We start from the raw sequence: 25,172 nt of genomic DNA on the forward strand, positions 1-25,172 counted from the left end.
CTGAAAGGCAGCAATCAGGTGTCCCTGGAGTCTTCTCTCTTCCAGGCTGAACACTGCCAGCTCTCCCAGCCTGTCTCCAAAGCAGAAGGGCTCCAGCCCTCAGAGCTTTTTGTCCCTCCTCTGGACTAGATCCAACAGGACCGTGTCCTTCCTGTCTTGGGGACCCAGAGCAGGATGCAGTACTCTGTCGTGGTAGAGACTGAGACACTACAAAGCAACACAGTCCATTTCCAGAAGGCTTCAAACCCTGTTTTTATTCTAGCCTGCATGCTTTTTCTGCATTTTTACAAAGCTCTTAACTTTATACTTTACTCATTGGTCGCGAGATACAAGCAAAATACTCATTGGAATAGGGAGTTGCAGGTTTCTTTTATTTATCCTTTCTTTCTTGGTTTCTATGATCAATGACATAGAAAATTGCTAGAAAACTATTTTAGTTGTAAACATGGATCCTCCTACCTAACTTCTCGATGGCTCACAGAGGTCACTGTAAAACGTCTTCCACAGTACTCCAGGTGGGGTCCCACCAGAGCAGAGGGGGGGAGTCACCTCCTTCAACCTGCTGGGCACTCTCCTTTGGATGCACATGGCTGGCTCATGTCCAGCCTCTCTTCTAGCAGCAACCCCAAGTCCTTCTCGGCAGAGCTGCTCTGCATCCCTTCATGTCCCAGCCTGTGAGATCAGCTGAGCTGGGACTGTGTCACAGCCCTTGGGCAGAGCAGCTGGGCAGGATGAGCTCCCTTCCGAAGAAAGCAGAACCCACTCCAAAGATCTCCACCCTGGCCATGAGGTCACAGAAGGCTCTGAGATCACAGAGGTGCCAGAGCCCCGTGGTTGCAGAGCAGCACAAGGAGCCAGCAGTCAGTCCCTGAGCACAACTGTTGCGGCGGCAGCAGCGGCGGTGGCAGCAGCGGTGCTGACATTGGGACAGCGGTGTCAGGACAGAGGTGGCAGCAAGAGCTGCGGGACTGGCAGAGGGCAAGGCACCATGGCCCTTGCTCTGCGCCTCCTACTCCTGCTGCTCCTGGCCGTGGCCCTGCCTGCCAGGGCTGCACAGGCTGCTCCACTCCAAGTGTGGCGAGCAGGTGAGCCGGCAGCCTGGATCCCCTTTCCCGGCACAGCGCTCCCTGCTCCCCGGGAAGCGCTGGGGATGGTTTTGCCCAGGGCTTTGGGGAGGGTTTCCTCTGTGGGAGGGAGAGAGCCCCCATGGTCCCTGGGCTCCTCCAGCCACCACTCCAGGGATGTTGCACAGGGCCTGCAAAGTGGGTGGAGAGTGACCAGAGCCAGTCCAGAGCTCCCCAGGCCCGTGTGCTGCTTTGGCCTTGTCCACTGACAACTGGCAGCCAAGGCCTTACCCGACCCCCTTGCAGTGCCCAGTTCTCTAAGGCAGAGGAGGATCCCAGCACACCATGGAAATGGGTCTGATCTGATCTGTGCTCCCCTCTAGATGAGCATGCTAGGAAGGCTTCTCCAGCAGCTTGGCTTAATGATGATTTCCAGGGTCTTAACCCTCCACCAGGTATGTTGTCAATGTTGCTAAAAGAATAATCATTGAGAACCTTGCAGGAATCAGGTGACAGGAGCTTCTGTGGCTGTTGAGTTTCAGGTGTGTCTGCAGGAAAGACTTTTCAGGCTCCTTTCCTGGTTGCTGCACACAAGCCCCGCTCCCATGGCAGGGGTGAGTAGTGTGTGACTGCTGACCCCACAGGCTGAGCCCTGGTTCAGTGGGATCCATTCACCTGAAATGCAAATGCTTTTATTAAGGTCCTCCGAGAAGGAGGAACAAACCTGGAGGAGACAGGAAGTCCCTGGAGGCATCCAAACACATGCACAGGATCTGGAGTGACCTGGAGAGACAACGTGGTGGGTGCATTTCCCTCATGCTTCCCCTGGGACTCAGCAGCCGGGGGCTTTGGCTGCACATCTGGACACGCCGTGCCCGGCACAGTGGGAAGGGATCCATGGCAGCCTCGCTGCCCCACTGCTGCTGCTGCTGCTGCTGCTTTCATGCCCTGCAGGGCTGTTTCCCAGCCTGGCCTGGCTGCAGCTTCTGCCCAGCCTCTGCAGGAAGGCATTTGGCATCAGCTGCCAGGGAGCCCAAACTGCACCATGGGCCATGCCCACCCTGAGATCCCCTGCACTTTCCCAGTCTGTGAGCGCATCTGGAGGGGCAGTTCTTTGGAGGAGGAAGGGCCCTGGTCTTTCTCCTTAATCTTATCCATTACTTAAACAAGCATTGCCTCCTGAGAATGCCACATTCCCATTGGGAAACAAACCCACCTGATTCAGCTGTCCTTTTTCCTTTCTGCAGACATGGAAGGAGAGAGTGTGCTGACAGCTGCATTTCCCGGAGGAAGCAGTGGCTCCATGGCAGCCTCTGCCCCAGGAAGGGAGGCGATGCCAGGCAAAGGCCCCGGAGGTAATTGCTGTGCCTCTGGGCCTGAGCCCTGCTGAGGCTTCAGCTGCCCTCTCTGCTGCTTGGCAGTGCAGGCACACAGCATTACCTGACCCCCTTGCAGTGCTTGGTTCCCTATACAAGGGGATCCCAGCACAGCATGGAACAGTTCCCATCTGTGCTCCTTTCTAGACTGGGAACGTGACTTCCATCACTGGGAAACGCTGTTAAAGCACAGTTTAAGGATGTTGGAGCTTGGTGATGGTAGGTTTTCAGCAACTCTTTGCTAACAGAGCAATCATTGTCCAAGTGTAATCATTGTCCAGAGTGATATTCCTCTGTCATTTCCCTTAAGATCCTCCGAAGTTTGATGGATTCTGGAAATCCTGGCCTCCAAATTTCTACTCTTGTACCCTACAGTGATCCCACAGGATTGCTGTCAGTGGGAGGAAGGAGCGTTTAGCTGTCCATCTTCCTCCCGTGTGCAATGCCAGGGTGTCCTTCCATGTGCTCTGTGCAGCCAGGGAGAAGGGCAGAGAGGGAAGGGGCCGGGCCCAGGGCTGTGCCCCGGGGCTGAGCCTTTGGCAGCTCCTTTGCCAGCCCCAGGGAGCCTGAGCTGCTCCTGCTGCCACTGCCACACCCTGGCCCTGCCTGGGGCTGGCTTTAGAGCTGCTGGCAGCTCCAGGGAGTCCTTTCTGCCCCAACTGCCCTGCAAGGGGCTCCTTCCATGCCAGTGTGGGGCCACTGCAGGCACGTGCTCCCCATGCCCCTGCTCCTGAGTGGGAGGCAGAGCTGAGGGAGTGCCTTGGAGGGCACCAATCACCCAGGTGCCCTTACTGCCACTCGGGCCTGAAGGAGAATCTTCAACAGTGTCACAGGAGCTGTTCTGTCCGTCCTTTGCAGGTGAACCTGATGATGAAGACAATCCTGATGACGAAGATAATACGTTTGATGAAGATGATCTGGATTCCCAATGTGTACCCATTACTGAGCCTCTGGGAGATGCTGAGGGTAGGTCAAGGCCTTTTCCCTGGGAGAGCTGCCAGCTCAGAGCCCAAAGCTTGGCCAGGGGGGCATCACTGCAGGTGCCAGCACAGAACCATGCACGTGTGTGCCCTCGCCCTGCGCGATCCCCTCACCGCTCCTGCGGCTCAGTGGTGCCCGTGCAGATCAGCAGAGATGGCAGAAGCTTCTGTGGCTGTTGAGTTTCAGGTGTGTCTGCAGGGAGGACTTTGGTGGATGTTGCACACAAGCCCCACTCCCATCGCAGGGGTGAGTAGTGTGTCCCTGCTGTCCCCACAGGCTGGGACTTCGTTTTGTGGGATCCATTCCTGGGAAACGGAAATATTTCTCTTAAGGTCCTCCAAGAAGGAAGAAGAAACCTACAGGAGCTCGTAAGTCCCTGGACATTTCCAAACATCTGGAACAAAAACAGAGTGGCGTGGACAGCCAGCGTGGTGGGTGCATTTCCCTCAGCCTTCCCCTGGGACAGAGTAACCGGGGACTTTGGCTGCACATCTGGACACGCCGTGCCCGGCACAGCGGGAAGTCATCCATGCACCACAGTCCATGCACACCCTAAGATCCCCCTGCAATTTCCCAGTCTCTGAGCATATCTGGAGGGGCCTGCTCTTTGCAGGAGAGAGGGCCCTGGAGCAGCTCCAAAATCCTGGCCATTTTCCTTGTCCTTATCCATGTCTTTGACAAGTGTTACCTGGAACAGAAGGGCACAGCACAGAGGAATTATAGCATGCAGGGTCAGGGGTTTGGGTACTGAGCAGTCCTGTGCCAAGGGGCAGCAAAATGCCTGCAGGCCCCAGCTCTGGGGGAAACAGGGAGTGAGGACGTCCTGCCCGTATGCACCACGCTGCATTTCAGCAGTGCAGCACAGCACGGGCTCACGCTCCCCATTGCTCCAACAGATGCAGCCGAGAACTCAACAGATTGGAAAAGCATGAGAAGAACTTTCAGCTCGGAAACATCCTTTTTGATTACGTTGATGGCCATTGTGGCACCTGCAGCACTGTCCCTGATGATGTGCTATGCCAGAATCTGGTATTGCTCGAAGAGAAAACGGTGAGTGTTTCGCGATTCTCTGTCTCAAGCAGCTTCCTTTAAAGGCTGCTCATAGTCAGGGAATATTCCCAGAGAGTTTGCAGTGGAGCTGTGGCCAGTCCCTGGTTGTCCAGATATCTCTGCTGAGGGTTCTGCTGCTGCCCAGTGCTTCCATTGGCCTCTCAATTGCTGGGCCTTGTCCTGGGGGCCCCGCTGGGGCTGCAGCCAGTGCTGGCTCCCACTGAGGCTGCCTGGCCAAGAGCAGCCCCAGGGGCACAGGGCAGAGGCAGAGGGAGGTGGGGAGGAGAAAGAGCAGGGCCAAGGTTGCCCTTGAAAGGCAGAGGCGCTCTGGGGCCCGCTCCTGGCCAGGGACCCTGCCCAGAGTCGTGCCCTGCTGGCCGGGGCCTTGAGGGGCAGCTGTCCAGCTGGGCCCAGCTGTGCCAGCAGCTCCAGCCGTGCTGGGGAGCCTTGCCAGCTCTGGGCCCTGCTGTGCACGAGGGTCCCTGTGTGCCACTGGCAGCTGGGGCCTCAGCCACCTCCTCTCTGCACAGGAGCACCTCGGGACACGAGTTGGAAGACGGTGGCTGCACCTCACACCCAGCCAGCGTGATCAGCTCCTCCAGCAGCAGGGACGGTCTGGACAGCCCTCTCAAGTCTTCTGTGAAGAGGACCCCAGAACAACCAACTACGAGGGAACCTCCTTTTACCCTGTAGATCCCACTGCCACCTGCTCTCCCCATGGGCCTCCCCAAGCTGCCTTCATCCCTTTTTTTCTCTCCGTCTGTCCCATCCCAGCCAACTCGAGTTCCTCTAGGGACCCCAGGACCATCCCAGCACCTTCCAGCCCCTCCGGAGACCAACACATCCCTTCCTCTGCCTCTGAGACCCCTGGCCTTGCCCTCTAGGAATCACTGAAGGCGACACCCCACCCCACCGCCCCCCACCCTCCCCACTCCCAGTTGCAGGGTAGGCAGCGGCCCATTCTTCTGTTGAAATAAAGAGAAGGATCTGTGTTGTGGTTTCAAAGCAAAACCAGTGAGAGACTCCAAGTCAGAAATACAATTTATTAGAAAAAGGGAAAAAAAAAAACAAAATTCATGCAATAATACAAAAGAAAAACCACTGACAGGCTCAGAATACAGCCTGCTGACACCCTGCTAGTTAGGGTGGTGGTAGCAGTCCAGATGAAATGGACTTGTGGAAGTGGTGATCCTGTAGAAACAATCTGGTAGCTTTCATCCTCTGGAAAAGCAGTGGGTAAGGGCCGCGGTTCCTCTGGGAATCCAGTGGAAAGACTGCTTGTTGTGTCCCAAAACCCAGATTATATCCAGCTGGGGATGCTTAGCTCCTCCCCCATGGGCAGAGCATCTCACAGTGGGCTGATATCATTCTGCCTCATGCTGTGGGTCCTTGATTAGCCATGAAACAGAAATGGCTCTGGGAGGGAGTTATCTCTGAGTCATGTGGCAAGACATTGATGGGCCCATTAACAGGAGATAAGGAAGAAACAATGCCCCTCCTGGTTTCAGCAGCTCTTGAGGATGGCATTAGAATACATCTTTACACTGCAACCCAGGACAAGCGGTCACCCCAGTGTCCAGGTGGCAGCAGCAGCAAAGCCCACCCAGCACCAGCACTGACTGAGCTCCATGCCCAGGAGGAGCCGTGGATGCCCACAGTGTGGGCAGGCAGAAGCCAGGCAGGGGCTGCTGTTGAAATGGAGGTTTTGGGGGGTTCAATTAAGTTAGCAATATATGGACTAAGCATTTAAATTTTAAATTGTAGAATTATGTGTTGAATTTTAACCTTTTACTTAAGAAACCTCTGCCATGGTACAAAGGGCATAGAAAAATGCAAATTTCTGAAGCTTCTTGCTATGTAGGACAATACCAGTGTCATAAATAGGGCAGGAGATCTTTCTCCTTTTTAATGCCTTTATTAAAAACATTCAGCTCAGGTTGGGGAGAAAGGACAGGTCGCCCGCACCCCCGCTGCTCCCAGGAGTGGCACAGAGGAGGAGGATGCTGCAGCTGTGTCCGCTGGTATGCAGGCAGAGCTGGGGCTTCCGTCCTCGAGGGAGTAGTGGGAATTCCGCTTCTTTGGTCTAACATTCCAGGTCCTCTTCCTAGCTGACATCCTTTCAGGTTAGGGTGAGGAGTAAAAAGGACCTTAGCACATACTGGATTAAGTTCCTCACCTTTAGACCTTACTTAGGTTTCTTAATTTTATGTCGGCTCAATGTTTTTAGGGGTTTTTTCCTGGAAAATTGAAAAATTTGGTGAAATGCATTCTCATCTGCATACTAGCTCTGATGTCACCTCCCCCTGCTACCTGCAGGCTCCTGGGAAGCAGCAGGGGGACAACTGCGCTTGATTTCTAACCATTAACAGGTAATTGAAGAAAAACTATTAACAAGAGGTGATTGCAACATGAAGCTATCAACAACAAATAGTCAACATTTCAACTCTCAGCAACTGGCCCAACCGGTTTAACTTTGCAGCCTTAAAAAAACAAGGATAATTTGTGGGGAAGAACACACCAGGTGTGGAGACACAAGGCTTGACTCCATTTCAGAAGGCTGATTTATTATATATTCTATTAAAATACTACATTAAAACTATACTAAAAGAACAGAGAGGAAAAAATGACCAGAAGGCTACAAAGAAGAATAATAGAATAGAATGCATAACAAAAATCTTGTGACTGCTCACAGGCTCAACACAGTTGGCTGTGATTGGTCATCAAGTGAAAACAATCCACATGGACCAATGGAAGATGCATCTGTTGCATTCCACAGCAGCAGATCGTTATTGTTTACATTTCTTTCCTGAGGCACTCAGCTCCTCAGGAGGGGAAAAATCCTAGGAAAGGATTTTTAATAAAATATCATAGCTACAGATAACTTTTTTACTCATAACACCAGGAGAAGACCAGGGAATGCAGGTAGCCTAGACTAAGGAGCTCCTCTGTCTCCAAGCTGATCCAACCAACAGACGTACTCAGATAAGCACCAGGGGACCACAGTGCACGCACAAAGGAGAAAAGTTCAAAAGTTCAGTCATGAGCAAGACCACAGCCTTCGGCCTCAGAGACCACCAAAGACCCCAGTGTGACCACCACAGGAAACAACGCGTGCCCAGAAGGGCGTGGATCTAATCGCCATGTGAGGGGAGGACAGGCGGGGCCAGGGGTTGAATGTGCATGAAGAGATTGTGTAATGCATTGCATATGGAACATGTTTGTGAACAAAGATGTGGCTCGGACCAGGGCTCGGGGCACAAGTTTTCACGAGAGCCATCTCGCCTGGCCAGGCCCTGACACGCATACCCACATCATAACTACATCAGGTTGTGGAGTGTCACTATAGGACATGAAATAAAACAACACAGACACGCATCTCTCCAAGGTAAAAAAGAGGGCAGTTGAATTTCTGACTCCAACATTTACAGATTTCCAAAAGTGACAGTGGATTGGAGGGTGAAAGTGCCACCTCTCCAATGACACTGGACAAACCAACAGTCCATCAAATTTCTCCTCCTGCAGAAAAGAATGCATAACAATAAGTTATTTGCATAAAATGCGTGAGAAAGTTTGCTACAAGAATGGAAACATCAGAAGGCTGAGAAGAACTTGTCCTAGGGTGAGGTTATGATGCTTGCATCCCCAGTCGTGTGTTCTGTTAATGCTGGATATTACGTACTGTGCCTTCACGACTGGCCCTGAAGAGCAAGGTTTGTTTTGGTTTGTTATCAGCCTGCTCCCCCACGGCTGGCAGGACAGACAGACGGCGCAGTACATAGTGCAGCTTTTGCTTTTTGCTTTGCTTTCTGTTGCTTGCTTTGCTCTTGCTTCTGCTGTGCTCCCGCTTTGCTTTTGCTTTTTGGCTTCTGCTTGTTAGTCAGTTTAGCTAAGCAGTCCAGATTTTTCCCTGGACTGTTTTTCCTTTCCCTTTTTCGAACCACTCACACCTGCTCCAGACTGGGACCTGGGAAACATTGAGAGTTTGCATCCTGTGGCTGCAGCAGCTATCCCCAGCGCCGGAGGGAGCGACAGCAGAGCCACCACTGCCAGGAAAGACTTTCTGAATTTGTCATCCTTTTCAGATGGGTGAAAGCATTGTCATCTGCTATTGTTCATTTTGTGTGCTGGGGGTGTTTTGCCTGTCAAATAAACAGGTTCTTTCCACTTCTCTCCAAGGAATCCTTCCCGACCTGCTGGGGGGAAGGGGCCATGTGGGGTTGCTTTCTGGGGGGGCCTCTTTGGAGGTTTTCTCCCAGATTTACCCTAATCCAGGACAGAACATTAAAAACCAGGGTGACAGTGGAATCTATTTATTCTGCAGATCGCTTCACTGTGAGCAGCGGTGGGGCCCCGAGGGGATGGGGCAGCCCATGCTGAGCGTCCCTGGGCTGAGGGACATTTCCTTCCGTGGGATCATCTGGGCCCAGACCTCCTCCAGTGCCATGCCCAGGAAAAGAGGGAAGCCATCAAGAGCATCTCCAAGGACACAGCCTGACCAGCAATGTCAGCAGGCAAAACAAAGCTCCTCCCTAATTAACACACACTGGATAGGACCTAATTGATGGGCCATCACCAATGCAGGGTGCTGCACAGGGTCTGCTGCTCTCAGCCAGGGCCAGAAGGAAGGGAAGGGAAGGGAAGGGAAGGGAAGGGAAGGGAAGGGAAGGGAAGGGAAGGGAAGGGAAGGGAAGGGAAGGGAAGGGAAGGGAAGGGAAGGGAAGGGAAGGGAAGGGAAGGGAAGGGAAGGGAAGGGAAGGGAAGGGAAGGGAAGGGAAGGGAAGGGAAGGGAAGGGAAGGGCTGTGTAGCCTCAGGGTCCGACAGGGCTGGTGAGCAGCCCCAGAGACACAACAACCCAGGTCCAACCAGGCTTGTTTTCCAGGTCAAAACACTCGGCGTAGCTGGCCTGGACTTCCCTGTAGGGCACGTGGGGGCTTTGGAGTCCCCCTAAGGTGCACGAGGGAGTGGGGTCCCTTGTGACACACCCAGGAATATTTTAGGTTTCCTCTGAGGCATGGAGGCCACTGGGGTCCACTTCAAGTCATGCAAGGGATTTGGAATCCTGTGTGAGTCATGCAGAGGGTTTGGGATCTCTCCCAAGGTGTGCAGGGTGCTGGGATCTCTCCTGAGGCAAATGTCACGGTTCTGGGGTCTCATTTCACATGTACAAAGGGCTGTGGACTCTCGTAAGCGTGCAGGTGCTTTGTGTCCCTCCTGCTGCACGCAGTGGGGCTGGAGTGTCTGCTGAGGCACGCAGGGGACGGGGACCTCCGGCAGTCCCTCCCGGGCCCGTGCGGCTCGGGGCTGCCGCGGCCCAGGGCCAGCCGCCGTGCCGGGATGGCAGTGGCGAGGCGCCGAGGCGGAGCTGCCCCGCCGGGTCACGCTGCATCGGCACAGCACGGGCGGTGCTGAGCGCCGGGCAGGCGGCACCGCCAGCCCAGGGGCCACAGCCCCGGCCCTGCCTCTTTTGGGGCCGGGCACAGACAGCCCTGAGGGCCGGGCACCGCTCAGCGCCCGAGGGGACGGAACAGATGCCAGAGGAGCCCCAGGAGCCCTGGACAGGGCCCTGGCGTTGCCCGCCCAGCTTCCCCGGGCCTGTGGCCATCCCGGGCAGCAGGGGCTCGCTCTGGGCCATGCTCTCCCCGGCCAGCGGGGCTACGGGCCAGCACCCGGCTCCTGCCACTGCCCTGAGAATGCTGAGGGGATTTCGGGGCAGAAATGAACTTGACAGGGACAAAATTCATAGGAGACTTGTTTTGGCCTTTTACAAGGTTAACTGAGAAACAACTTAAAATCCCCGGCTAAATCGTCTGCTTTAACGCGTGGGGATTCCTTCAAGACCCTTCCTAACTCCCGTGGTGCCGGGCCGGGCCGCGTCCCAGCGAGCACCAACACCCAGCAGCTCGATGGATGCAGCACGGCTGGCACCAGGGAAATGAGTCAGTGTCCCTACAGCTGCCCGCTCTGCCTGCAGGGCTGTCACACAACAGCAATGTTCCAGAAGGAACAGGCATTTTTACATCCTCAGGACCGTGTGATCTTTGGTCCTGGTGGTGGATCAGAGAGAAAAGCCAAATGTGACAGACTAAACTTGACTGTAGGAGAGGGATGCCTCAGCAGAGGGTCTGGGGACCTGTGGTGCCAGCCAGTGGCCTGGCACTCGGACACAGCAGGAAGACCCCAGACTATCACACTTCACCTGGGAAGGTAGAAAAGCTCAAGGGTTCTTTGTTCAAGGTCCTCCAGAGGCACCAGCTGAAGCTGCCACAGTTCCACCTTGATAAAATTGTTTAAAAAGATCCAGAGGTCTGACACTCTGCTGTGGAGGACATTCCACATGTTATATTTGCCAAATTTTCCAATCAAAAAAACCAAAAAAACAAACCCAAACAAAATTAAATAAAACAGCAATTTTAATTATGTAACTTAATATATATACAATTGAATAAACTCGAAACACTGACTATATAATTTCGTTTAAATTACGAATAATTTGGTCCTGATAATAGCGTATAAGCAAAACTAACCATGCGGGGTATGCGTGGGGTATGGTGTTCAGGGCTTTTGGACCCCCATCACCTCACGGACTAGCTTGTGAAGACAAAATTCCCCTTTTTATGCTGTATGTCATTACCATCTCCTCCCATTTTCGATTCGTCACACTTGTATCACCGCCCTCATCATCACCTTTACCACGCATGCTCCACACTTCTTTAAGTAAGTTGTACCACTCTTTGGGGATCTTCTTTGAGGAAGGCCTCTCCTCTTCCTCCATGTCCTGTAGTTCACCTTTTGGATTACACATGCGCACCAAGCTGGTACTGTATAAACCAATATTGTGTTCTAACATTAAAGCAGTGAATCTCATATAATCAACATTTGCCTGGTGTCCAACCAAATTCTCCTCTCTTCCAACTAAATTCAGTCATTGTTATCTCTTGCTTCTTCCTGTTCTGAACAGCTGCAGGAGAACGGTGGGGAGAGGGATAACCCATCCTCTCCCTTTCTTGCTTGGCATTACACCTTTAACTGTTTTATTATTTCCAAATATTAATTACTGTATCAGTATTGATTACTCTTTCAATTTTGTCAGCATGAATCATATCTATTTACCACACACAGTTCTCATCTTTTGGGCATTTAGGAGCTTTTCATTTTGCTTTGCACCCAAGAAAAATATACCCCCAAATGTGCACAAATAACTCCTTTAGCATGTCCTCCTTTTCAGCTGGCTTTTCCATTGTTCTCTGCTATCTTGTCCTCATCTTTCCACAATTCCTGTGTCTATTCAAGTCCAGCCTGGCACGGTGCACACATTTGCTTTAGTTCTGTAGTGATTTATGCCCAGCCATCCTGCCAACCACACCCATTTCAATGTTGCAACAACCTAACTCTGGGCTGCACTATGTGAATCACACTCTGCTGTGTGAGCTGGCAGAGCACCAGAGCAGGCACTGAAGAAGAGACATTCGGTACATTAGTGAAGTGAGTGCTGGAACCTGGGCTAGCTCTTACAACTCCGGCACTACGGCAGGAGTCGGGAACTGCCTCGCTATGGGGATTTACCAGAGGCAGAACCTTTAGTGCCACTTGCTCTCCAGTGCCAGACACAAGCCACGACAGGGACGAGGCACAGGAGAAAGGAGGAGGCTCCCTGTCTTCAGGTTCTGCAAGGAACAGCTTAGTCCAGGCGAAGAGAACAGGATGAAAAGCCCCTAGCTGTACTGCCCAAGGGGTTTTGTACACATACAAGTCATGGGGTGGATGCAAACAATGAACCAATAGGGAATGCTCAGGAGAGGAGTGAGGGGATTACATCAAGTGTCTGGGGCCAATTGGGGTAGGAGGGTGGAGAGGATGGGTCACAAGGGCCAGTGGGGCTCCCAGGAGTAGGGGAATGCCAAAGGGGAGTTGCAGTCAGGGATTGGCCCAAAGGTTGGGGAACCAAGGGGCTGGGTTGCCTTGACAGGCAGGGAAAGAGCTGGAACAAGGGGTGGGGAAGGACACGAGGGACAGTTTGGAGGGAGGGTAAAACCCACAGGTAAACCAACTCAGGAAAAAAATGGGGGCACAACAGAGCCCTTAAACAACACTTAAAATGAAATCAATAAAATAAATTTGAACTGCAACAATCAAGAGCATCTTGAGGGACGCAGCCTGACCAGCAATGTCAGCAGGCAAAAGAAAGGTTTTGCTGAGCAATGGCCCTTTGATGAAGCAAAACATTTACAATCAGGGCAGTCCATTCATGCAGACGGGCACACACTCTGGGGGTACAGCTGAGGCCATGAGGTCACAGCAGGGCTCTGGGGTCACAGCAGGCTGAGCTCTCAGCAGGCCCTGAGGTCACAGAGGTGCCAGAGGTGCCAGAGCCCCGTGGTTGCACAGCAGCACAAGGAGCCAGCAGTCAGTCCCTGAGCACAACTGTTGCGGCAGCAGCGGCGGTGGCAGCAGCGGTGCTGACGTTGGGACAGCGGTGTCGGGACAGCGGTGGCAGCAAGAGCTGCGGGACTGGCGGAGGACAAGGCACCATGGCCCTTGCTCTGCGCCTCCTACTCCTGCTGCTCCTGGCCGTGGCCCTGCCTGCCAGGGCTGCCCAGGCTGCTCCGCTGCAAGCGCGGCGAGCAGGTGAGCCGTCAGCCTGGCTGCCCTTTCCCGGGACAGCGCTCCCTGCTCCCTGGGAAGCGCTGGGGATGGTTTTGCCCCAGGCTTTAGGGAGGGTTTCCTCTGTGGGAGGGAGAGAGACCCCACGGGCCCTGGGCTACTCCAGCCACCCCTCCAGAGATGTTGCAAAGGGCCTGCAAAGAGGTTGGAGAGTGACCAGGAGCCAGCCCAGAGCTCCCCAGGCCCCTGTGCAGCTTTGGCCATCTCCATTCACATCTGGCTCCCACAGCCTTACCCAACACCACTGCATTGCCCAGTTCCCTGTGGCAGAAGGGGATCCTAGCACACCATGGAAATGGTTCTGATCTCTGCTCCCTTCTAGACTGGAATAGTGACATGGGTTTTCAGGAAGTCCTGATGAAGGATGGTTTGAAGTTCTTTGAGGATGCTGGAGGCAAGTTTTCATTCTGTCTTTCCTGAGTGAATAATCAGGATTAATGCAACAAAAGCTCACTTACAAACCATTTCCCTTAACATAATCTTAAGGTTGAAAGAATCTGGAAACCTTGCCCTGCTCCCTTCTGGAGCCCTGAGGGCTCCCACAGGATCACTGTCATTGGGAGGAAGGAGCATTTAGCTTTCAATCTTCCTCCCGTGTGCAATGCCAGTGTGTCCTTCCGGGTGCTCTGTGCAGCCACAGAGAAGAGCAGAGAGGGAAGGGGCCGGGCCGGGCCCAGGGCTGTGCCCCGGGGCTGAGCCTTGTGGGCAGCCTGAGGATCTCCTGCAGTGCCACAGGAGCTCTTCTGTCCTGCCTTTCTTTGCAGCTGAACCTGCCGGTGAAGGCCCCACATCCAGGACTGAGGCTCTGGGAGATGCTGAGGGTAGGTCAAGGCCTTTCCCCTGGGAGAGCTGCCAGCTCAGAGCCCAAAGCTGGGCCAGGGAGGCAGCGCTGCAGGTGCCAGCACAGAACCATGCACGTGTGTGCCCGTGCCCTGCACGATCCCCTCACCGCTCCTGCGGCTCAGTGGTGCCCGTGCAGATCAGCAGAGATGGCAGAAGCTTCTGTGGCTGTTGAGTTACAGGTGTGTCTACAGGGAGGAGATTCATACGTACATTGGTGGTTATTGCCAACAAGACCAGTCTGCATGGCAGGGGTGAGTAGTGTGTCCCTGCTGACCCCACAAGTTGAGCACTGGTTTTGTGGGATCCATTCCTGGGAAATGGAAATATTTTTCTCTAAGTTCCTCCGAAGAGGAAGATGCAAGACACAACAGAGAAGATATCCCTGGAACCATCCAAACAGATGAGGCAAGTGCTGAAGAAAATGCTGCAGGGAGGACAAGGTGGGTGCATTTGCCTCAAGCTTCCCCTGGGACTCAGCAGCCGGGGGCTTTGGCTGCACATCTGAACGCATGGTTCCCGGTACAGCAGGGTGGGATCCATGGCTCATTCCCAATGAGGAATGTTTCCATCTGATCCAGATGTCTGTTTTGCATTCTCCAGAAATGAAAGGAGAGCCTGCGGAGAAAGAAGCATTTCCCGGAGGAAGCAGTGGTTCCGTGCCAGCATCTGTTGAAGGAGGGGAGGCGATGCCAGGCACAGGCACAGGAGGTAATTGCTGTGCCTCTGGGCCTGAGCCCTGCTGAGGCTTGAGCTGCCCTCTCTGCTGCTTGGCAGTGCAGGCACAGCCTGGACTAGAGCAGCACAGCCCAGGGGAATTATCCCGAGCAGGCTCAGGGCACTGAGCAGTCCTGCTGGGGTCCCTCCGTGGGAGACACGTCCTGAAACCTGACAGTGACTGCACGGGGTGCCCACGGTGGGGAAAGGACAGAGGGGGAGAGCAAGGCTCCAGTGTGTCCTGAGAGGGCCTGGCTGTTTGCCCTTGGGATCTGGGAGCGGTCCCAGCAGAAGGAGGACAGGAGGGACAGAGGGAGGGATGGATACCTGTGTCACTGCCTGCTGCAGTTTTCGCCAGGGTTTTAGAGAGGATTTCCTCTGTGTCTGAGGGAGAGAACCCGGGACCCTGCGCTGCTCCAGCCACCCCTCCCAGGGATGTTGCTGAGGGCAGGGAAAGAGTGTGGAAAGTGATCAGGAGCCAGCCCAGAGCTCCCCAGGCCCCTGTGCACCTCTGGCCATGTCTATTCACATCTGGCTCCCACGGCCTTAGCCGACCCCCTGGCAGTGCACAGTTCCCTGTGGCAGAAAGAGATCCCAGCACACCCTGGAAAGTGTTCTCATCTGTGCTGCATTCTAGATGAGGTTGCTTCTCCATCAGCTTGGATGAATAAAGTTTTGAAGCCCTTGGAGCCTCCTGCAGGTATGTTCTCAGTGTGCCACCAAGGAAGAATTGTAGACAAGCAGGCAGGAACCAGGTGACAGAAGCTGCTGTGGCTGTTGTGTTACAGATGTGTCTACAGGGAGGACTTCTCCAGCTTCTCCAGCTCCTACCTTGGATGCTGCACTCAAGCCCAGCTCCCATCACAGTGGTGAGTAGTGTGTCCCTGCTGAACCCACAGGCTGAGCCTTGCTTTTGTAGGATCCATTCCTGGGAAATGGAAATATTTTTGTCTAAGTTACTCCAACACGGAAAGTCCAAGATACAACAGATAAGATGTCCCTGCAACCATCCAAACAGATGAGGAAAGAGCTGAAGGAACCCCTGCAGACAAGAGAAGGTGGGTGCATTTCCCTCATGCTTCCACTGGGACTCAGCAGCCGGGGGCTTTGGCTGCACTTCTGGACACGCCATGCCCGGCACAGCAGGAAGGGATCCATGGCAGCCTCGCTGCCCCGCTGCTGCTTTCACGCCCTGCAGGGCTGTTTCCCAGCCTGGCCTGGCTGCAGCTTCTGCCCAGCCTCTGCCGGAAGGCATTTGGCATCAGCTGACAGGCCATGCCCAAACTGTAACACACCCTGAGATCCCCCACTATATCCAGCCCTGCAGATTAGGAAAAGGGTGGCTGTTTGGAGGTGGAAGTGCTCACATCATGCCACTGGAATCTGGCCATTTTCCTGCTCCATAAATTTCACAAATATTACCTCTGATACCACTGCCCAAGTGGGGAACAGCTCCATCTGATGCAGCTGTCTCCCTTCCTTTGTCAAGAGATGGACATAGAGCTTCAGTGGAAGGTGGCAATTCCTGAAGGAAGCACTCCATCTTCAATGCGAGCCCCAGCTGCAGGAAGGAAGGCAATGCCAGACACAGGCACAGGCACAGCAGGTAATTGCTGTGCCGGGCTCAGGCCTGGCCGGGGCTGTGTGGCAGCAGCTCTTCCCCCAGGGCCTGCCCTTGCCCGGCCCGGCAGCAGCCAAAGCTGGAGGCGCCTCGGCTTCCAGGCCTCTGGAGCTGGTTCAGAGCCCCGGGGAAACGGGACTGGTGCAGCAACGTCCCTGGTGCTGCAGCTGCTGCGGAGCTGGCCCTGAGTGCCCAGAGGCCCAAGGCACAGGAGCAGCCCCGAGCGGGAGCCCTGCCGCCAGCCCAGGACCAGAGCCAGCCCTGGCACACAATGGAAACAGTTCTCATCTTGGTTTGCTTCCAGACTGGGATGCTGGGAAGGATTCTCCATTAGCCTGGCGCTCTGAAGTTGTGAAGCCCTCTGGGCATTCTGCAGGTGTGTTCTCACTGTCCCACCAAGGCGTAATGTTTGACTGACTGGTAAGAGCCAGGTGACAGAAGCTTCTGTGGCTGTTGTTGTACAGCCGTGTCTGCAGGGACAACTACACCAACTCCTACCTTGGATGCTGCACATAAGCCCAGCTCCCATGGCAGCAGTGAGTAGTGTGTCCCTGCTGAACCCAAAGGCTGAGACCTGATTTTGTGGGATCCACTGCTGGGAAATGGAACTACTTTCTCTTAAGGTCCTCCACCAGAAGAGATCAAAGACATGGCAGACAAGAAATTCCTGGACCCATTAGAAATCATGTGGCAAATGCTGAAGGAACGTCTGCAGAGAAGGCAAGGTGGGTGCATTTCCCTCATGCTTCCCCTGGGTCTCAGCAGCCGGGGGCTTTGGCTGCACATCTGGACACGCCGTGCCCGGCACAGCAGGAAGGGATCCATGGCAGCCTCGCTGCCCCGCTGCTGCTTTCACGCCCTGCAGGGCTGTTTCCCAGCCTGGCCTGGCTGCAGCTTCTGCCCAGCCTCTGCAGGAAGGCATTTGGCATCAGCTGACTGGCAGCCCCAGTTGCACCACAGTCCATGCCCACCCTCAGATCCCCTGCAATTTCCTGGTGTCCAGGCAGATCAGATGTTGGGGCTGTTTGGGGAAGGAAGCAGCCTTGGGTTGTCCCAAAATCCTGGGTGTTTTCTGATCCTTATGCATTCCTTTCACAAGTGATGCCTCCTGAAATTGTCACCTTCCCCATTCCCAGTCAGGAATGTTTCCATCTGATCCATCTGTCTCTTTTTGCATTCTCCAGAAATCAAAGGAGAGCCTGTGGAGAAAGAAGCATTTCCCGGAGGAAGCAGGGGCTCCATGCCAGCCTCTGCTGAAGGAAGGGAGGCCATGCCAGGCACAGACACAGGAGGTAATTGCTGTGCCTCTGGGCCTGAGCCCTGCTGAGGCTTGAGCTGCCCTCTCTGCTGCTTGGCAGTGTGGGCACAGCCTGGACTAGAGCGGCACAGCCCAGGGGAATTATCCCGAGCAGGCTCAGGGCACTGAGCAGTCCTGCTGGGGTCCCTCCATGGGAGACATGTCCTGAAACCTGGCAGTGACTGCACGGGGTGTCCACGGTGGGGAAAGGACAGAGGGGGAGAGCAAGGCTCCAGTGTGTCCTGAGAGGGCCTGGCTGATTGCCCTTGGGATCTGGGGGGTTTCCCCACAGAAGGAGGGCAGGAGCGACAGAAGGAGGTAGGGAGGCATAACTGTGGCACTGCCTGCTGCAGTTTGCCTCAGGGATTTAGGGAGGATTTCCTCTGTGTCTGAGGGAGAGAGCCCCAGGGCCTTGCGCTGCTCCAGCCACCCCTCCCTGGGATGTTGCTGAGGGCGGGGAAAGAGTGTGGAAAGTGATCAGGAGCCAGCCCAGATCTCCCCAGGCCCCTGTGCACCTTTGGCCATGTCTATTCACATCTGGCTCCCACGGCCTTAGCCGACCCCCTGGCAGTGCACAGTTCCCTGTGGCAGAAGGGGATCCCAGCACACCCTGGAAAGTGTTCTCATCTGTGCTGCATTGTAGATGAGGGTGCTGGGAAGGCTTCTCCATCAGCTTGGATGAAGAAAGTTTTGAAGCCCTTGGAGCCTCCTGCAGGTATGTTCTCGGTGTGTCACCAAGGAAGAATTGTAGACAAGCGGGCAGGAAGCAGGTGACAGAAGCTTCTGTGGCTTTTGTGTTACAGATGTGTCTACAGGGAGGACTTCTCCAGCTTCTCCATCTCCTACCTTGGATGCTATACGCAAGCCCAGCTACCATCACAGTGGTGAGTAGTGTGTCCCTGCTGACCTCAAAGGCTGAGCCTTGCTTTTGTAGGATCCATTCCTGGGAAATGGAAATATTTTTGTCTAAGTTACTCTAACAGGGAAAATCCAAGATACAACAGATAAGATGTCCCTGCAACCATCCAAACAGATGAGGAAAGAGCTGAAGGAACCCCTGCAGACAAGGGAAGGTGGGTGCATTTCTCTCATGCTTCCACTGGGACTCAGCAGCCGGGGTCTTTGGCTGCACATCTGGACACGCCATGCCCGGCACAGCAGGAAGGGATCCATGGCAGCCTCGCTGCCCCGCTGCTGCTTTCACGCCCTGCAGGGCTGTTTCCCAGCCTGGCCTGGCTGCAGCTTCTGCCCAGCCTCTGCCGGAAGGCATCAGCTGACAGGCAGCCCAAACTGTAACACACCCTGAGATCCCCCACTATATCCAGCCCTGCAGATTAGGAAAAGGGTGGCTGTTTGGTGGTGGAAGTGCTCACATCACGCTACTGTAATCGGGCCATTTTCCTGCTCCATAAATTTCACAAATATTACCTCTGATGCCACCGCCCAAGTGGGGAACAGCTCCATCTGATGCAGCTGTCTCCCTTCCTTTGTCAAGAGATGGACATAGTGCTTCAGTGGAAGGTGGCATTTCTTAAAGGAAGCACTCCATCTTCGGTGCCGGCCCCTGCTGCAGGAAAGCAGGCAAAGCCAGACACGGGCACAGGCACAGCAGGTACTTGCTGTGCCGGGCTCAGGCCTGGCCGGGGCTGTGTGGCAGCAGCTCTTCCCCCAGGGCCTGCCCTTGCCCGGCCCGGCAGCAGCCAAAGCTGGAGGCGCCTCGGCTTCCAGGCCTCTGGAGCTGGTTCAGAGTCCCGGGGAAACGGGACTGGTGCAGCAACATCCCTGGTGCTGCAGCTGCTGCAGAGCTGACCCTGAGTGCCCAGAGGCCAAGGCACAGGAGCAGCCCCGAGCGGGAGCCCTGCCGCCAGCCCAGGGCCAGAGCCAGCCCTGGCACACAATGGAAACAGTTCTCATCTTGGTTTGCTTCCAGACTGGGAGGCTGGGAAGGATTCTCCATTAGCCTGGCGCTCTGAAGTTGTGAAGCCCTCCGAGCATTCTGCAGGTATGTTCTCACTGTCCCACCAAGGCGTAATGTTTGACTGACTGGTCAGGACCAGATGACAGAAGCTTCTGTGGCTGTTGTGTTACAGATATATCTGGACCAACGACTACACCAACTCCTACCTTGGATGCTGCACAAAAGGCCAGCTCCCATCACAGAAGTGAGTAGTGTGTCCCTGCTGATCCCTCTGGCTGAGCTCTGCTTTTGTGGGGTCCATTGCTGGGAAATGGAACTACTTTCTCTTAAGGTCCTCTGACAGGAGAGACCAAAGACATGGCAGGCAAGAAATTCCAGGACCCATTAGAAATCATGTGGCAAATGCTGAAGGAATGTCTGCAGAGAAGACAAGGTGGGTGCATTTCCCTCATCCTTCCCCTGGGACTCAGCAGCCAGGGGCTTTGGCTGCACATCTGGACACGCCGTGCCCTGCACAGCAGGAAGGGATCCATGGCAGCCTCGATGCCCCGCTGCTGCTTTCACACCCTGCAGGGCTGTTTCCCAGCCTGGCCTGGCTGCAGCTTCTGCCCAGCCTCTGCAGGAAGGCATTTGGCATCAGCTGACTGGCAGCCCCAGTTGCACCACAGTCCATGCCCTCCCTCAGATCCCCTGGAATTTCCTGGTGTCCAGGCAGATCAGATGTTGGGGCTGTTTGGGGAAGGAAGCAGCCTTGGGTTGTCCCAAAATCCTGGGTGTTTTCTGATCCTTATCCATTCCTTTCATAAGTGATGCCTCACCTTCCCCATTCCCAGTCAGGAATGTTTTCATCTGATCCAGCTGTCTCTTTTCCATTTTCCAGAAATGAACGGAGAGCCTGTGCAGAAGGAAGCATTTCCCGGAGGAAGCAGTGGTTCCGTGCCAGCCTCTGCTACAGGAAGGGAGGCCATGCCAGGCACAGGCACAGGAGATAATTGCTGTGCCTCTGGGCCTGAGCCCTGCTGAGGCTTGAGCTGCCCTCTCTGCTGTTTGGCAGTGCGGGCACAGCCTGGACTAGAGCGGCACAGCCCAGGGGAATTATCCCGAGCAGGCTCAGGGCACTGAGCAGTCCTGCTGGGGTCCCTCCATGGGAGACATGTCCTGAAACCTGACAGTGACTGCACGGGGTGCCCACGGTGGGGAAAGGACAGAGGGGGAGAGCAAGGCTCCAGTGTGTCCTGAGAGGGCCTGGCTGTTTGCCCTTGGGATCTGGGAGCTGTCCCAGCAGAAGGAGGGCAGGTGGGAGTGTAGGAGGGAGGGATAGCTGTGGCACTGCCTGCTGCAGTTTTCCCCCATGCTTTAGGGAGTATATTCTGTGAGTTTGAGGGAGAGAGCCCCAGGGCCCTGGGCTACTCCAGCCACCCCTCCCAGGGATGTTGCTGAGGGCAGGGAAAGAGTGTGGAGAGTGATCAGGAGCCAGCCCAGAGCTCCCCAGGCCCCTGTGCAGCTTTGGCCATGTCCATTCCATCTGGCTCCCACGGCCTTACCCGACCCCCTTGCAGTGCCCTTTTCCCTGTAGCATTCGGGCATCCCAGCATGCCACAGATACGGTTCTGATCTCTGCTCCCTTTCAGACTGGAATCGTGACATGGGTTTTCAGGAAGTCCTGATGAAGGATGGTTTGAAGTTCCTGGAGGATGCTGGAGGCAAGTTTTCATTCTGCCCTTCCTGAGTGAATAATCAGGATCAATGCAACAAAAGCTCATTTATAAACCATTTCCCTTAACATTATGTAAAGGCTGAAGGATTCTGAGAATCTTTCCCTTCTCCCTTCTGGATCCCTGAGGGATCCCTCAGGATCGCTGTCAGTGGGAGGAAGGAGCATTGATCTTTCAGTCCTCCTCCCGTGTACTGTGCCAGTGTGTCCTTCCGTGTGCTCTGTGCAGTCAAAGAGAAGAGCAGAGAGGGAAGGGGCCGGGCCCAGGGCTGTGCCCCGGGGCTGAGCCTTGTGGGCAGCCTGAGGATCTCCTGCAGTGCCACAGGAGCTCTTCTGTCCTGCCTTTCTTTGCAGCTGAACCTGCCGGTGAAGGCCCCACATCCAGGACTGAGGCTCTGGGAGATGCTGAGGGTAGGTCAAGGCCTTTCCCCCTGGGAGAGCTGCCAGCTCAGAGCCCAAAGCTGGGCCAGGGAGGCAGCGCTGCAGGTGCCAGCACAGAACCATGCACGTGTGTGCCCTCGCCCTGCACGATCCCCTCACCACTCCTGCGGCTCAGTGGTGCCCGTGCAGATCAGCAGAGATGGCAGAAGCTTCTGTGGCTGTTGAGTTACAGGTGTGTCTGCAGGGAGGACTTCTCAAGCTCCAGGGCTGGATGCTTGGCTCCAACCCAGCTCCCATGGCAGGGGTGAGTAGTGTGTCCCTGCTGACCCCACAGGCTGAGCCCCGCTTTTGTGGGATCCATTCCTGGGAAATGGAACTACTTTCTCTTAAGGTCCTCCAAAAGGAAAGACCCAAGATACTGCAGCCAAAACGTCTCATGAGGCAGATGAATTCCTGAGACAAACACAGAAGGAAGCACCCCGAGGACAAGGTGGGTGCGTTTCCCTCGTGCTTCCCCTGGGACTCAGCAGCCGGGGGCTTTGGCTGCACATCTGGACACGCCGTGCCCGGCACAGCAGGAAGGCATCCATGGCAGCCTCGCTGCCCCGCTGCTGCTTTCACGCCCTGCAGGGCTGTTTCCCAGCCTGGCCTTGCTGCAATTCCTCCCCAGCCTCTGCAGGATGGAATTTGGCATTAGCTGATAGGGTGCCCCAGCTGTACCGTGGGCCTGAGATCCCCTGCCATTTCCCAGTCTCTGAGAAGATCAGGAGGTGCAGCTGTTTGCATAAGGGAGTGCACTGGCCCAGCCCCAATTACCTGGGCTTTTTCCTGATCTTTACCTGTGACTTAGACAAGCATTGCCTCATGAAGGTGCCACCTCCCCAGTGGGGAGTGTTTCCATTTGATCCAGTTGTCCCTTTTTCAAGTGATGGACCAAAAGGCTGTGCAGAAGGAGGAGCACCCAGGGAGAAGCAGTGGCTCATTGGCAGCCCTAGCTGCAGGAACGAAGGCGATGCCAGACACGGGCACAGGCACAGCAGGTAATTGCTGTGCCAGGCTCAGCCCTGGCCGGGGCTGTGTGGCAGCAGCTCTTCCCCCAGGGCCTGCCCCTCCCCATCCCGGCAGCAGCCAAAGCTGGAGGCGCCTCGGCTTCCAGGCCTCTGGAGCTGGTTCAGAGCCCCGGGGAAACGGGACTGGTGCAGCAAGGTCCCTGGCGCTGCAGCTGCTGCGGAGCTGGCCCTGAGTGCCCAGAGGCCCAAGGCACAGGAGCAGCCCCGAGCGGGAGCCCTGCCGCCAGCCCAGGGCCAGAACCAGCCCTGGCTCCCGACTGGGCAGGGGCTGCGCTGGGTCCTGACAGGGCCTGAGCCTGTCCCCTGGGGCTGGGGGAGCTGTCACGGGGCAGGGAGGGCCAGGGGTGGCAGTGGCTGCTCAGGGAACGCTTTGGCCCGTGTCCCTGGCAGCAGCCACTGCCCAAGCAGCTGCGCTGCCCCCGGGCTCTCCTCCCGGCCTGCTGGGCTTTGTTGGCTGGCACAGCCTGTGCCAAGGGCCGGCAAGGTGCCTGCAGGCCCCAGCTCTGGGGAAACAGAGAACGTCCTGCCCGTATCCACCGTGCTGCCAGCTCAGCAGTGCAGCACAGCACGGGCTCACGCTCCCCATTGCTTCCACAGATGCAGCCGGCACCACAAGACCTGTTCCCAATGCCCAGGATGGCCTCAGCAGGGGTTTCTGTCAGGGAACCGGCTGCTGGCTAGGGTGTGTGGCAGGCATGCTTTATTTGGAGCTTGTCTTCATGTTGTTCTGCATTGGAATCTGGTATTCCTGGAACAGAAAACAGTGAGTGTTTTATTGCCTGCCCCCTCCAACAGCTTCTTTTCAAAGTCTAACGTGGACAGGTAACATTCACATTGAGGCTGCAGTGGAGTTGTGGCCAGTCCATGATTGTCCAAATAACTCTGCTGAGGGTTGTGCTGCTGCCCAGTGCTTCCAGTGGCCTCTCAATTGCTGGGCCTTGTCCTGGGGGCCCCGCTGGGGCTGCAGCCAGGGCTGGCTCCCACTGAGGGTGGCTGGTCAAGAGTAGCCCCAGGGGCACGGGGCAGAGGCAGAGGGAGGTGGGGAGGAGAAAGAGCAGGGCCGAGGTTGCCCTTGAAAGGCAGAGGCGCTCTGGGGCCCGCTCCTGGCCAGGGACCCTGCCCAGAGCCGTGCCCTGCTGGCCGGGGCCTTGAGGGGCAGCTGTCCAGCTGGGCCCAGCTGTGCCAGCAGCTCCAGCCGTGCTGGGGAGCCTTGCCAGCTCTGGGCCCTGCTGTGCACGAGGGTCCCTGTGTGCCACTGGCAGCTGGGGCCTCAGCCACCTCCTCTCTGCACAGGAGCACCTCGGGACAGGAGTTGGAAGACGGTGGCTGCACCTCACACCCAGACAGCGTGGGCAGCTCCTCCAGCAGCAGTAACGGCCCGGACAGCCCTCTCAAGTCTTCTGTGAAGAGGACCCCAGAACAACAGTCTACGAGGGAACCTCCTTTTACCCTGTAGATCCCACTGCCACCTGCTCTCCCCATGGGCCTCCCCAAGCTGCCTTCATCCCTTTTTTTATCTTTGTCTGTCCCATCCCAGCCAACCCGAGTACCTCTAGGGACCCCAGGACCAGCCCAGCACCCTCCAGCCCTTCCTGAGACCAACACATCTCTCCCTCTGCCCCTGAGCCCCCTGGCCTTTCCCTCTAGGAATCACTGAAGGTGACACCCCCCCCACCCCACCCCCCCAACCCCCCGCTTGCAGGGTAGGCAATGACCTATTCTTCTGTTTAAATAAAGAGAAGGATCTTTGTTCTGGTTGGAAAGCAAAACCAGTGAGAGACTCCAAGTCAGAAATACAATTTATTAGAAAAAGGGAAAAAAATCAAAACACATACAATAATACAAAAGAAAAACCACTGACAGGCTCAGAATACAGCCTGCTGACACCCTGCTAGTTAGGGTGGTGGTAGCAGTCCAGATGAAATGGACTTGTGGAAGTGGTGATCCTGTAGAAACAATCTGGTAGCTCTCATCCTCTGGAAAAGCAGTGGGTAAGGGCGGCGGTTCCTCTGGGAATCCAGTGGAAAGACTGCTTGTTGTGTCCCAAAACCCAGATTATATCCAGCTGGGGATGCTTAGCTCCTCCACCAAGGGCAGAGCATCTCACAGTGGGGTGATATCATTCTGCCTCATGCTGTGGGTCCTTGATTAGCCACTAAACAGAAATGGCTCTGGGAGGGAGTTATCTCTGAGTCATGTGGCAAGACATTGATGGGCCCGTTAACAGGAGATAAGGAAGAAACAATGCCCCTCCTGGTTTCAGCAGCTCTTGAGGATGGCATTAGAATACATCTTTACACTGCAACCCAGGACAAGCGGTCACCCCAGTGTCCAGGTGGCAGCAGCAGCAAAGCCCACCCAGCACCAGCACTGACTGAGCTCCATGCCCAGGAGGAGCTGTGGATGCCCACAGTGTGGGCAGGCAGAAACCAGGCAGGGGCTGCTGTTGAAATGGAGGTTTTGGGGGGTTCAATTAAGTTA

The 25,172-nt window shown here is 55.4% G+C and overlaps 1 protein-coding gene across 3 annotated transcripts; it reads left to right on the plus strand.

Moving 5' to 3' along the window:
- Positions 1-1,209: 1,209 nt before the first annotated feature.
- LOC135307099 (uncharacterized) lies at positions 1,210-24,355 on the plus strand. Of its 3 annotated transcripts, none has more exons than XM_064431752.1 (10): positions 1,210-1,519; positions 1,607-1,678; positions 1,765-1,863; positions 2,312-2,419; positions 2,588-2,659; positions 3,299-3,406; positions 3,608-3,667; positions 3,754-3,852; positions 4,318-4,471; positions 23,985-24,355. In XM_064431752.1, exons 3-10 carry the CDS (start codon positions 1,827-1,829, stop codon positions 24,145-24,147), a joined length of 801 nt encoding a protein of 266 aa, XP_064287822.1. In that variant the 5' UTR covers positions 1,210-1,519; positions 1,607-1,678; positions 1,765-1,826; the 3' UTR covers positions 24,148-24,355. The 3 variants fall into 3 exon arrangements, with proteins under 3 accessions (XP_064287822.1, XP_064287824.1, XP_064287823.1); XM_064431754.1 differs by having other exon boundaries at positions 3,754-3,789; XM_064431753.1 differs by lacking the exon at positions 23,985-24,355 and adding an exon at positions 5,002-5,371.
- The last annotated feature ends 817 nt before the right edge of the window (positions 24,356-25,172 follow it).

Source organism: Passer domesticus, chromosome 9, assembly GCF_036417665.1.
Source record: "Passer domesticus isolate bPasDom1 chromosome 9, bPasDom1.hap1, whole genome shotgun sequence".
NCBI classification, from domain to species: Eukaryota; Metazoa; Chordata; class Aves; order Passeriformes; family Passeridae; genus Passer; species Passer domesticus.

What these genes read in the sequence shown, in the direction of transcription:
- LOC135307099 (XM_064431752.1), top strand. Translation starts at nt 1,827, where the DNA reads ATGCACAGGATCTGGAGTGACCTGGAGAGACAACGTG. An exon ending in GCCCCACTCCCATCGCAGGG is followed by an intron (nt 3,668 to 3,753) that starts GTGAGTAGTGTG and finishes ATTTCTCTTAAG; the next exon opens with GTCCTCCAAGAAGGAAGAAG. An exon ending in TATTGCTCGAAGAGAAAACG is followed by an intron (nt 4,472 to 23,984) that starts GTGAGTGTTTCG and finishes CTCTCTGCACAG; the next exon opens with GAGCACCTCGGGACAGGAGT.